This window comes from Dama dama, chromosome 19 (genome assembly GCF_033118175.1).
Source record: "Dama dama isolate Ldn47 chromosome 19, ASM3311817v1, whole genome shotgun sequence".
Taxonomy (NCBI): Eukaryota; Metazoa; Chordata; class Mammalia; order Artiodactyla; family Cervidae; genus Dama; species Dama dama.
Window position 1 is genome coordinate 71,480,192 of NC_083699.1, and position 13,595 is coordinate 71,493,786.

Genomic DNA, 13,595 nt, shown 5'->3' on the forward strand with positions numbered 1-13,595 from the left:
TCCGTCGGGGGTAGGGCCTGGCCGGGGGTGGGGCGGTGGTGACCTGAGAGGGGCGGTGAGCAGAGCAAGTGGCGGCCCGGGGGGTGTGGCCCGGGTCTGGAGGTGGGCCCGGGCCGGGACGGACGGCGGGTCTGGTTGGGTGCGGGGACCGAGTCCTGTCCGGGAGGGGGCGGGGTGGGCTGGGGAGGGCCGGGTCCTGGGGGTGGGCCCGCCCCACAGCCCGGCCCCGCCCGGCCCCACTGGCAGCGTCCGGTCCTCCAGGAGCCGCAGTCCGGGCGTCGGTGCTGCGGGCCGGCGGTGGAGGGGCACGCAGGGACACCGGCGCCCGCCAGCCCGCCCGCAGCATGTGGAAGCTGGGCCGGAGCCGGGTGCTCCTGGACGAGCCCCCCGAGGAGGAGGACGGCCTGCGGGGGGGTGCGCCGCCCGCCACCGCCCCCGCCGCCGCTCAGGTGAGGGGGCGCACGGGGGGACAGAGCGCGGGAGGCGGGGGTCGGGGAGAGTGACGCGGGTCTGGATGCGCGCGGCTGAGGCCTGGCCGCGCAGTGGGGGAGGCGCACAGGTGGGGCGCGCAGGTGAGGCCCGCGCCGCGCGGCCCGTTAATTTCCCGAGGCTGGTCCGGGCCGGGCCGCTGTGCCCCGTGGTGACCCCCGCCTCCACATTACGAGTGACTGAACCCTGCGCCCCGCCTCCCCGCGCGCGGTTTCGGGATCGCGGGCGGAGTTCCTGGAGGTGGAAACCTCGGGCCGTGGCCTTCCAGTGGCGCGGGGGAACCTGCCTGCCGAGTGGACGCGGCCCTGGCCCCGGCCCGGGCGCATCAGTCCAGCGCCGAGTCCGGGGCCGCGCGCCGCGCTGGGCTGGACTCACCGGCGAGGCCTGGGCTGGAGGGGGGCACCGGCCCGCCGGCGAGGTCAGGAGCTTCTGGGGGCTGCAGCGGGCGCGCCGAGTGCGCTAAATACTTCTTCAGATAACAAACAGACCTTCACCTCTGTTTAAACCCTCGGTTGGAGGAAGAAGGCAGATGGCCTTTATTTAGACAGAACTGCCGTTACAAGTTCGGAGATATGCCTGGAATGTTTAGAATTTTTTAATTAAAAAGGACCCCAGGTGGATCCTGTGCGCGTTACGTACGCTCCACTCCACACCACCCCCAACGCAGTGTTCCTTTTCCTATGCAGTGAAATTAGGTCAGAAATTCAGCTTTTTATTTTTAAAATGACGGTGGTCATACAACTTCTTGTTTGTTAAATGTTTGGAAACCCTCTCCTGTTGCTGTTGGCGTTAAGACGGAAGTTAATGGTGATCTGTGTCTCTCTTCTCGGCACTTGGAAATAGTTCAGGAGATTGTTTCTTTCCCAGTTGGTTCTAAATAACTTCCCTTGGAACTGAAGTTGCTTCATTTGGATATTTTTTTAATAGGAGTTAAATACCTTTAGATAAGCATTTAAATATGATCCCTATCTGAAGTGTCTTTCAGAAACCACTTTTTGGTAGTTTTAGTGCTCACCCTACTATTTACTTTTTAAATCTCAAAATTTTATGGTTATTCTAAGCAACAACTTTCTTAAATATAATGTTGAGAATTTAAGTGCAGTTTAAATATGGTTACAGAGTTATTTCTGTGTTTGACTATTATTGGTCAGAGATAGCAGTATTGTTTCTGAATGAACTTAAAATTTTATAATCTATTTTATAATCTGTTAGAAATTCTATGTTCAGCTTCTGTTTTCTAATGAATCCCCAAACACGTTTTTTCCCCTTTTAAGTTAAATTACTAACAGAGAAAAGTTGGAAGGATAGGAGATTAAACACCCAAGTATATACTACCTAGACATAACCATTGTTGTTTAGTCGCTCAGTCGTGAGTCGGACTCTTTACCACCCCAGGGACTCCAGGCTCCTCTGTCCATGGGATTTTCCAGGCAAGAATACTGGAGCGGGTTACTGTTACCTTTTCCAGGGCATCTGCCTGACCAGGGATTGAACCTCTGTCTCTTACATTGGCAGGTGAATTGTTTACCATCTGAACCACCTGAGAAGCCCAGACTTAACACATTTATTAAAACTTTTTTTCTGATCTTCAAGTTTACAGAATTACAGTCTATACCTTTTTTTCCTCTGTGCGTAGTTGTATGTGTGTTTTAATAGACTTCTTTTTTTTAGGGGGGTACACAACAAAACTCAGTGGAAAACAGAGTTCCCATATACCCCCGGTCCCCACAACCTCCCCCATACTAGCAAAATCCCATTTGTTACAGCCAAGGAACCTCCACTGACACATTGTTATTGCCCAGAATCCACAGTTTACATTAAGGTTCCCTCTCGATATTGTCTGTTCTGTGGATTAGATAAGTGTATAATGACATGAATTCGCCATTATAGTGCCATGTAGTATAGTTTCACTGCCCTAAAAATCCTCTGTGCTCTGCCTATTCATCCTTCCCCTGCTCCCCCACAACCATTGATCTTTTTGCTGTCTCCATAGTTTTGCCTCTCCAGAATGTCAGAATTGAATCATAAGATGTGCAGCTTTTACAGATTGACTTCTCTTACTGACTGAGCAGTGTGCATTTAAGGATCCTCCGTGCCTTTTCACGGCTTGATAGCTCATTTCTTTTTAATGCTGAATAATATCCCATTGTCTGAAAGTTTACCAGTTCACTGCAGAGTGGCATCTTGGTTGCTTCCAGGTTTTAGCAATTATAAATAACGCTGCTATAAAATACATGATATGCAGGGTTTTGTGTGAACATTAGTTTTTAACTCGTTTGGATAGATACCAAGGACTGTGTGATTCCTGGATCATAGACTAAGAGTCTATTTTGTTTGTTAGAACCAGACTGTCTCCACAGTGGCTGTACCAGTTTGCATGCCCACCAGCAATGAGTGAGACTTCCTGTTGCTTCCTGCGCTTGCCAGCATGTGATGTCAGTGTTCTGGGTTTTGGTCATTCTGATAGATGTGTACTGGCATCTCACTGTTGCTTAATTTGCATTTCACTGATAACATTTGATGCAGAGCATCTCTTCATCTGGCTCATTTGCCATCCATGTAGGCTACCCACTCCAGGATTCTTGGGCTTCTCTTGTGGCTCAGCTGGTAAAGAATGCTCCTGCAATGCAGGAGACCTGGGTTTGAATCCTGGGTTGAGAAGATCCCTTGGAGACAAGAAAGGCTACCCACTCCAGTATTCTGGCATGGAGAATTCCATGAATTGTATAGTCCATGAGGTCACACAGAGTCAGACACTACTGAGCGACTTTCACTCACTCATGTCTCCTTCAGTGAGATGTCTATTCAGATTTTCTTGCCCCATTTTTTAATTGAGTTGCTTTTTCCCCCTTATTGCTGAGTTTTGAGAAGTCTTTGTGTATTTTGGATAGCAGTCATTTATGAGATGTGTCTTTTTTTTTTTTTTTTTTGAGATGTGTCTTTTCCAAATATTTTCCCCCAGTCTATGTCATATCTTTTCATTTTCTTAACATTATATTTCACAGAGCAGAAGTTTTTAATTTTAATGAAGTCTAGGTTATCAGTTACCTCTTTCATAATCACATCTTCAGTGGTGTTTCCCCAAAGTCATCTGCATTTTATCCTGGGTTACCTTCCAGTATCCTTGCCTGGAGAATCCCATGGATGGAGGAGCCTAGCGGGCTATAGTCCATGGGGTCACAAGAGTCGGATGTGAATTAGCGACTAAACTACCACCACCACCACCACCTTCTAGGAGTGAGATTTGACTGCAGTTTCTATCTTATTTTATCAAGTGTATCTATAGTTTGATGTGTTGAAAAAACTTTGCTATAGAAAAACAAAGATTTTTTGTGGCAAGTTCAGTTCAGTTCAGTCACTCAGTCGTATCTGACTATTGTAGCCCCATGAACCACAGCACACCAGGCCTACCTGTCCATCACCAACTCCCGGAGTCTACCCAAACCCCTGTCCATTGAGTCATCCGTTGAGTCATGGTGATGCCATCCAACCATCTCATCCTCTGTCGTCCCCTTCTCCTCCTGCCCTCAACCTTTCCCAGCATCAGGGTCTTTTCCAGTTAGTCCTCTTCACATCAGGTGGCCAAAGTATTGGAGCTTCAGCCTCAACATCAGTCCTTCCAGTGAACACCCAGGACTGATCTCCTTTCGGATGGACTGGTTGGATCTCCTTGCAGTCCAAGGGACTCTCAAGAGTCTTCTCCAACACCACAGTTCAAAAGCGTCAATTCTTCTGCACTCAGCTTTCTTTATAGTCCAACTCTCACATCTATACATGACTTCTGGAAAGACATAGCCTTGACTAGACGGACCTTTGTTGGCAAAGTAATGTCTCTGCTTTTTAATATGCTCTCTAGGTTGGTCATAACTTTCCTTCCAAGGAGTAGGCATCTTTTAATTTCATGGCTGCAGTCACCATTTGCAGTGATTTTGGAGCCCCCCAAGATAAAGTCAGCCACTGTTTCCATTGTTTCTCCATCTATTTGCCGTGAAGTGGTGGGACCGGATGCCATGATCTTAGTTTTCTGAATGTTGAGCTTTAAGCCAACTTTTTCACTGTCCTCTTTTCACTTTCATCAAGAGGCTCTTTAGTTCGCCTTCACTTTCTGCCGTAAGGGTGGTGTCATCTGGATATCTGAGGTTATTGATATTTCTCCCGGCAATCTTGATTCCAGGTTGTGCTTCCTCCAGCCCAGCGTTTCTCATGATGTACTCTGCATATAAGTTAAATAAGTAGAGTAACAATATACAGCCTTGACATGAGATTTGACTACAGTTTCTATCTTACTTTATCAAGTGTATCTATAGTTTGATGTGTTGAAAAAACTTTGCTATAGAAAAGCAAAGACTTTTTGTGGCAAGTTGGTCATAACTCTAAATTTAGTTCATTTCATCAGGTAGATTGATATTTATCCCAAAGCCAGTTTCTCTTAGAATTAAATTTTAAAGTTTATGACAAGTCTACCATAAAACTTCTGCCTACAAAATTTTATTTAAAGTTGAAAGAAGTAGGAGTTAATACAGAAGGATTTAATGGATCTGTTAAAATTGTGTCTCATTAGAAAGACATTCTCATTCCTCATTCTCATTCTACTTCATTTTCAGTGTATACCTTCCCCCTACCCCTCCCTGTCCCCTCAAAAAAGTCAGTTCATATTAAAACATGTAGGCTAGGAGTGCACTTTGTCTTATTCCAGAAAGGCATTTAATTTGTGTTCAAATCTGGTCAGTCGACTTACTTGAAAATCAGGTCACACAGCTATAATCTGTGTCGTTTTTTAAAAAAAGAAAAAATAGCTTAATGTTAGGTTCTAGTAAGTTTGAAATGTGAGGCATTCCATCATTCCATGGATTTAAGGAATACTTAACTGTTACTAAAATAGAAATTTTACAAATTTATCTGAGCCTCTCTGTAGGTGATTAGCCTTTTTTGTCATGAATACGCATCTATTTTGTATTAAAGTATAACAGTGAGGTTTTTAAGGTGAAACATTTATTGTAATCATTTAAAAAAGAGAGATATAGAAGTTTTACTGACTCTAATGTTTGTTTAAACAACATCTGCTATGTATATAGTAAAACATTTCTGGATGTTCAGTATTGGGTCTTCTTCCTGTTTCCAGTAGGAAGTATCATTACTTGTTTAATATAGCTATCCATGAAGCATTTATGTACATTCATAAATGTATGTTTAAAATCACATATTTGCTTTTCCACCACAAACATTTTTGTGTACTTGGAATGGTTCCCTCAATAAATAATATATGTATCATGGGGCACTTTCTGTCTCAGGCCTACAGCTGGAAAAAAATCACCCTTAAGGCTGGGTATGCCAAAATTTATCTGGTTGGGCCTCTCCTGATGGATGTGGAGGTGGCTGTTTTAGGCGCTGCTCCTGGGCGCTGTGTGAGTAGTAAGAGGAAAAGTTGGTCTGAGATGACCCACATGAGGGGAGGGTTCAGCTGGTTTTCACTTGCCTCAAGCTGCACTGCACAGGGTCCTGGGTGTTAGTCCCTCAGTCATGTCCGACTCTCTGCAACCCACCAGGCTCCTCTGTCCATGGGATTTTCCAGGCCAGAATACTGGAGTGGGTGGCCATTTCCTTCTCCAGCTGCAGTTGAACATCTTCAGAAACAAAACTCACAGCATTTGGGGCATATTTTCATTTAAATATGAAAAGGCTTTACTTAAAAATCTAAATACTTTATTTAAAAGTTTAAAAGGCTTAGACATACTCTGTAGGCATTCCAAAAAAAGTCAGAGAATGTTTCAGGTGTTTTTCACTCTGCTTTGAGGATAGGAAAAACCAAGAGTCTTAGTTGAGATAACACAGAATCTTTCTTGTGTGGTGCTGGGAGGTGTCTGTTGTAGTCTGTTATGGTGAGTTAGTATGTTGCCTGTGAGGTCAACATTAATAACCATGCAGTATATGTTAAATAAAGTTTTATACACTTCCCAGGTGGCTTAGTGGGAAAGAATCTGCCTGCCATTGCAGGTGACCATGGGTTCAGTCTCTTGAATTGAGAAGATCCCCTGCAGGAGGAAATGGCAACACACTCCAGTATTCTTACCTGGGAAATCCTGTGGACAGAGGGGCCTGGTGGGCTACAGTCCGTGGGGTCTCAAAATTGTCAGACACGAATTAGCAACTAACCAGCAATAGCAACAAGGTTTCATACAGAAACACATACAAAACAAGGATATATATTGAATGATTGAAGAAAATGTCACCAGAGGCTCACAGGAACCTGACCCCGTTTTTCCTGTAAGAGCAGCAATTCAGTATTTGCTGATTCATAGCTGTCTTGAATATTGAAAATCGACTGTATTTTACATTTGAATAACTTAAGGAAGCTAAAGAACTTGTGTAGAGTAATGTAGCTACTAACAGGAATTTGAATCCAGGTTTCATATTCTATGTTTAAAGTGCTAGGGCTTCAGTAATTAGTGCCTTAAAAAGCATTGATAAAATTATGTCTTGGCTCAAATTTCATTGTAACAAACATCCTAATATACTTTTATTTATTTACTTATTTTTTTGCTGTGCTTAAGTATTGTAATAATGAGTATATTTATAGAAGTCTTACTGTGGAAGGTAAATGGCTCTCTGGTGAATTAGCAGGTGAAATAAAGAACTGTTGTGCACACACCCTTTTCTTTATTCATCTCCCTTTTACCTTCATTATTTGAAGAAGAGCAGGTAGAATTTAAGCTGATTCTTGAAGAAAGATAGTGAGGGAGGGAGGAAATGGCATAGCTTTGGACCCCAAATAGCTTGGGGGATAGAAAACAAAGCAGTTTAATCGGTATAGAAGGTTTGTACAGGGAGATCTGGGAAACCCCACTGAGGGGTTTAGAATTCACCTTGGAGGTAAATATTGAAGGCCTCTGAGTCATGGCTTCCTGCCACTTCACAGGGAAATCTTGTGTGGGGAGGAGGGATTAGAGGTGAGGTGCACGTAAAACAGGTAGGATCTGGGTATCGGAGTTCAGGCTGAAATAAGAGCCTGAATTCTAGATGGATTAGATTCAGGACAAGTGGGAGGAAGCAAGCTTGCCAAGCCCATGGAAAAGAGAGCTGGTGCCTTTTGAAGATCAGAGGCTGAAGGGCACCTGGTGTGATGGGGAAGATGATGTCACCTCTGAGCAGCAGGGGATCCTGGGCGGGTTGACTGGGGACATGTGACTTAGAGGCAGCTTCTGCCAGACACCCCCATGGCTGAGCCGCACAGGTAGAGTGCTGGGTAGGAGCCAGAGGACTCATCATTTGTGAGATACTGCAAGAGCCTGGCTCTTCATTAATGAATGAACTAGGATCACGGGAAAGGGAGTTGGTAGCCTGGCATCAGCAGACAGTCCTGGTTCCCTGCCCCCTCTCAGCAGTTGTGAGACATGGGGCCAGTGAGTGTATTATGCACTCTGCAGAGCCCCTGTTCTAAGCCAGAGGGTTAGAGCAGGAGTGGAGAAGCTGACTGTAAAGGGCCACACGGTGTCCGTCATAGATGCGCAACTCTGCAGCTGTCATGTGCAGACAGCCATGACCTGTGTTGGTGAACAAGCGTGGCTGTGCTCCAGTAAAACTGTATTTACACGGGCAGGGCTTGGCCATTCTTTGCTGACCCTGGTTTAGAATAAAGGATCTTTGAAGTCTATGCTAATTATGAGGCAACCTAATTCATTAGAGTTTTGCAGTGTGGAATTTGTGATTTAGGGTACAAGTAGGAAGTCTTAGTTGCTAAACTTGGAAATTAGTGGCAGATGCTGGGGCTCATTTATATTCTTCCTGGGCTTACATTTTATTAATTGCCCAGTGAACATTTGTGTATCTTTCTGTGCTTTCACATAAATTGTCTATGCTGGACCTTTACTTCTCATTCCATGATGAAATGAGTCATGCTTTATAGTCAAGGAGACAACATTAAGAACAGCACAGTGATCTGCATCATCTCAACCCAAAAAGCACGTGGAACCGGGAGGTGTTTTGTCGACAGTTAAGAACTGTGTATAGTGGTGTTCATCTTAGCTCTGCAGAGGCCAGGGACTGGCAGGTGCCCTTTTCGGGGAGACTGCTGACTTCCCACTAACAGCACGTGTTCGTCATGTGTACAGCCCCCCAGCTGGAGACTTCACTCCCAGCATGCCTTGCGCCAGCAAGAGCTCTGAGTACAGGTCTGGGAGTCACATGGGAGGAAGCAAGTGCGCCTGCCCTCCTGCTTCCCATCCCCTTGGCACTTTGGTCAATGATGGTGGGGCTGTCCTCTGCCCCAGAGGGGGTGGGGTGAGGTGGGGTATGGTGTTGGAGTAGTGTTCTGTTCTGTTGTGCTGTATTCTTGCAGCAAATTTTATTATAACTAGAGGCTTTACGACATACATCTACCCAGTTCAGTTCAGTCGCTCACTCGTGTCTGACTCTTTTCCACCCCTTGGACTGAAGCATGCCAGGCTTTCCTGTCTATCACCAACTCCCAGAGCTTGCTCAGACTCGTGTCCATTGAGTCGGTGATGCCATCCAACCATCTCATCCTCTGTCATCCCCTTCTCCCACCTTCAGTCTTTCTCAGCATCAGGGTCTTTACAAATGAGTCAGTTCTTTGCATCAGGTGGCCAAAGTATTGGAGTTTCAGCTTCAGCATCAGTCCTTCCAATGAATATTCAGGACTGATTTCCTTTAGGATGGACTGGTTGGATCTCCTTGCAGTCCACAGGACTCTCAAGAGCTTCTCCAACATCACAGTTCAGAGGCATCAATTCTTTGGCACTCAGCTTTCTCTATGGTCTGACTCAACATCCATACGTGACTATTGGAAAAACCATAGCTTTGACGAGCGGACCTTTGTTGGCAAAGTAATTTCTTTTTAATATGCTGTCTAGGTTGGTCATAACTTTTCTATCAAGGAGCAAACGTTTTTTAATTTCATGGCTGCAGTCACCACCTGCAGTGATTTTGGAGCTCAGAAAAATAGTCTGTCACTGTTTCCACTGTTTCCCCATCTATTTGCCATGAAGTGATGGGGCCAGATGCCATGATCTTAGTTTTCTGAATGTTGAGTTTTAAGCCAACATTTTCACTCTCCTCTTTTCACTTTCATCAAGAGGCTCGTTAATTCTTCTTCACTTTCTGCTATAAGGCTGCTGTCATCTGCATATCTGAGGTTACTGATATTTCTCCCAGCAATCTTGATTCCAGCTTGTGCTTCACCCAGCCCAGGATTTCTCATGATGTACTCTGCATATAAGTTAAATAAGCAGGGTGACAGTATACAGCCTTGACGTACTCCTTTCCCGATTTGGAAACAGTCTGTTGTTCCATGTCCAGTTCTAACTGTTGCTTCTTGACCTGCTTACAGATTTCTCAGGAGGCAGGTCAGGTGGTCTGGTATTCCCATCTCTTTAAGAATTTTCCACAATTTGTTGTGATCCACACAGTCAAAGGCTTTGACACAGTCAATAAAGCAGAAATAGATGTTTCTCTGGAACTCTTTTTGATGATCCAATGGATGTTAGCAATTTGATGTCTGGTTTCTCTGCCTTTTCTAAATCCATCTTCAACATCTGGAAGTTCATGGTTCATGTACTGTAGAAGCCTGGCTTGGAGAATTTTGAGCATTTTTTAGCTAGCATAGCATTCATAGCTAGCAATTTTTCTAGCGTGTGAGATGAGTGCAATTGTGTGGTAGTTTGAGCATTCTTTGGCATTGCCTTTCTTAGGGATTGAAATGAAAACTGACCTTTTCCAGTCCTATGACTACTGCTGAGTTTTCCAAATTTGCTGGCATACTGAGTGCAGCACTTTGACAGCATCACCTTTTAGGATCTGAAATAGCTCAACTGGAATTCCATCACCTCCACTAGCTTTGTTGGTAGTGATGCTTCCTAAAGCCCACTTGACTTTGCATTCCAGGATGTCTGGCTCTAGGTGAGTGATCACACCATTGTGGTTATCTGGGTCATGAAGATCTTTTTTGTACAGTTCTGTGCATTCTTGTCACCTCTTCTTATCTTCTGCTTCTGTTAGGTCCATACCATTTCTGTCCTTTATTGTGCCCATCTTTGCATGAAATGTTCCCATGGTATCTTTAATTTTCTTGAGGAGATCTCTAGCCTTTCCTGTTCTATTGTTTTCCTCTATTTCTTTGCATCAACCCAGTGGCCTGCTCTATGTCATGTACCAGTTACTTAATTCTCCCTCTTCTGTATCAATTAAACTTTAAAACCTGATATGATTTAATATTTCCATGTAACTATTATATCTCATTTTAGATTTTCTTTGCTAGGTGTTTAGCTGTAGCTCATAGTAAATTTATTGACTGAAGATAAATCAGTTCAGTTCAGTCACTCAGTCATGTCTGACTCTTTGTGACCCCATGAACCGCAGCACACCAGGCCTCCCTGTCTATCGTCAACTCTCGGAGTTTACCCAGTCCCATGTCCATTGATTTGGTGATGCCATCCAACCATTTCATCCTCTGTCGTCCCCTTCTCCTCCCACCTTCAATCTTTCCCAGCATCAGGGTCTTTTCAAATGAGTCAGGTCTTTGCATCAAGTGGCCAAAGTATTGGAGTTTCAGCTTCACCATCAGTCCTTCCAATGAACACCCAGGACTGATCTCCTTTAGGATGCACTGGTTGGATCTCCTTGCAGTTCAAGGGACTCTCAAGAGTCTTCTCCAACACCACAGTTCAAAAGCATCAATTCTTCTGCGCTCAGCTTTCTTTATAGTCCAAATGTCACATCCATACATGACCACTGGAAAAACCGTAGCCTTGACTAGACAGACCTTTGTTGTCAAAGTAATGTCTCTGCTTTTTAATATGCTATCTATATGCTGTCTAGCTTGGTCATTACTTTCCTTCCAAGGAGGAAGATAAATAATACTTCTTAAAAAGAAAGTTGTTTTATAGTGGTGTTTTAAACAACAAATGGAGAAGTTTTGTCCTAAGGTGTAATTATAGACATTGATTGATGTGGCAGGAGAGTGTGCTAAGAAATTTTACAGAGAAAAAACAGTGTGTAACTATAATTAAGAGTGGTCATCTTCACACATTTCCATTTTTATCATAAGAAATATGTATATCCCCATGTTGTTTTTTTTCTGATGCCAAGCAGTTCTCCAGTCCTCTAACACCAACTGGGTGTCGTCCGATTCAGTTCCGTTCTGCCACTGCCTCAAGTTAGCACAGACCCCACAGGTTACAGGCTCAGTCCCACACAGCGGCCCTCACTCAGAAGTCGGCCGCCAGCAGGCGCCCAGGCAGACATAGGAGGAGCGAAGCCAGCGTGGTGGAGAGGGAATCCCTGATCTGTTAACCCTCAGACGCATCGCCTTAATAGTAATGATCTGGAAAAGCTTTTATGACTCCAGAAACCAGTAAAGAAGTTAAGTCACCCAAGCCAGCACAACGCCAAGAGCAGCCGCACTGAAGTGGTGACGGGAATGGTGACAGGCCACTTCACTCCCCTCACTCACAAGAGCCACATCCACAAGTGCCCCTCAGCCGGACTTTCAGTGAATGCCATGCTCACAGCTTCCTGGTTACAGGCCCAAGAGAAGCTACCGCGGGTTGATTTCCCTCACCTGACTGGCATGATTGGCTCCCGTGGGGCCACTGAGAACAAGGGTTGTTCAGCTGCTTGTGGCCAGAGAACCTGCAGCCCCGCAGATGGATGCTGGAGGGAGAAGGAGCTTACAGCTCTGGGCCGTGACAGGTGGAGAGAAGACACATGCCCAGAGAAGGTTTGGAGGCTCCCAGGATCTAGCCAGGCTGATTGGTGAAAGTCTTTCCCCATATGAAGCCAGTTCAGAAAGACTGGGAGAGGTGGCAGTTTTTACAAAGGCCCAAATCCCAGCCAAAAATAATGAGGCAGATAAAGAAACAGGGAAATGTGGCCCAGTCATAGGATCAAAATACATATCCGGAAACTGCCCCTAAAGAAGCTGTGTGAATTAATGAAGGATTCAAAATAATAGTCTTAACCTTTAGTATGCTACAAGAGAGCAGTTGAACTGCAGTTGTGAAAATGAACAAAATGTAAATATCAACAAAAGAAAGAAAAGAAAATGTAGTCACTCAGTCATGTCTAACTCTTTGTGACCCCATGGACTGTGTAGCCCACCAGGCTCCTCTGTCTATGGAATTGTCCAGGCAAGAATATTGGAGCAGGTTGCCATTTCCTTCTCTAGGGGATTTTCCCAACCCAGGGATCGAACCTAGTCACCTGCATTGCAGGTGATTCTTTACCTTCTGAGCCACCAGGGAAGCAAATATCAAGAAAGAGAAAGTATACAAAAGAACCAAACAAATTCTGGAGCTGAAGAATACAATAACTAAATTGAAAAATTCTCTAGAGTGTTCAGCAGCAGAATTAACTAAGCAGAAGAAAGAATCAGAATTTGAAGACAAGCCACTTGAAATGATCAAGTCAAGAGCAAAAAGGAAAAAGAATAATGAAGAGTGTGGAAAGCCTCGGAGCCTTATGAAACACGAACAAGTAGACCAGGATATGTTGCGTGGGAGACCTAGTAGAAAGGTCAGGAAGCTTCTGAAACCCAGGGCAGGATATGGACATCCAAATTCAAGATGCCCAAAAGAGGCCTGGACCAAAACACATTGTAATAAAACTCACAAGGCAGAGGCAAAGAGAGAATCTTGAAAACAGCAAGAAAAAAGCCAGTTGTCACAGGGGAGCTCCCATAAGGTTCTCAGCAGGTGTTTCAGCAGGGGCATTATAGGCCGAGAGGAAGTGGGGCGATGTAGTCAAAGTGCTAGAGGAAAAGAGGAGTGCCAACCAAGGGAACTGGATCAGGCAAAACTGTCCTTCAAAAGTGAAGGAGAAATAAGACTTTCCAAGAGAAGGAGAAGCTGAGGGACTGCACCATCACTAGACTTGCTTTGCCAGAAATGCTAATGACAGACAGGATGCAAGGTGTGACGTGAAAGCATACGAAAACATAACACTGTGTTAAAGGTGAATATATAGAGAGGTGTGGATGCTCAATCATGTCCAGTTCTTTGCGACCTCATGGATTGTAGCCCATCAGGCTCCTCTGTCCATGGGATTTTCCAGGCAAGAGTACTGGCGTGGGTTGCCATTTCCTCCTCCAGGGG

General features: G+C 44.9%; 1 protein-coding gene across 1 annotated transcript in view; it reads left to right on the forward strand.

The window, feature by feature from the left end:
• The first annotated feature begins 309 nt into the window (after window positions 1-309).
• TDRP (testis development related protein) overlaps window positions 310-13,595 on the forward strand; it is a 41,145-nt gene continuing 27,859 nt past the window's right edge. The window contains exon 1 of the mRNA XM_061167362.1: window positions 310-449. Coding sequence (XP_061023345.1) covers window positions 345-449 — 105 coding nt within the window. The 5' untranslated portion in view covers window positions 310-344. The remainder of the gene's footprint in view (window positions 450-13,595) is intronic.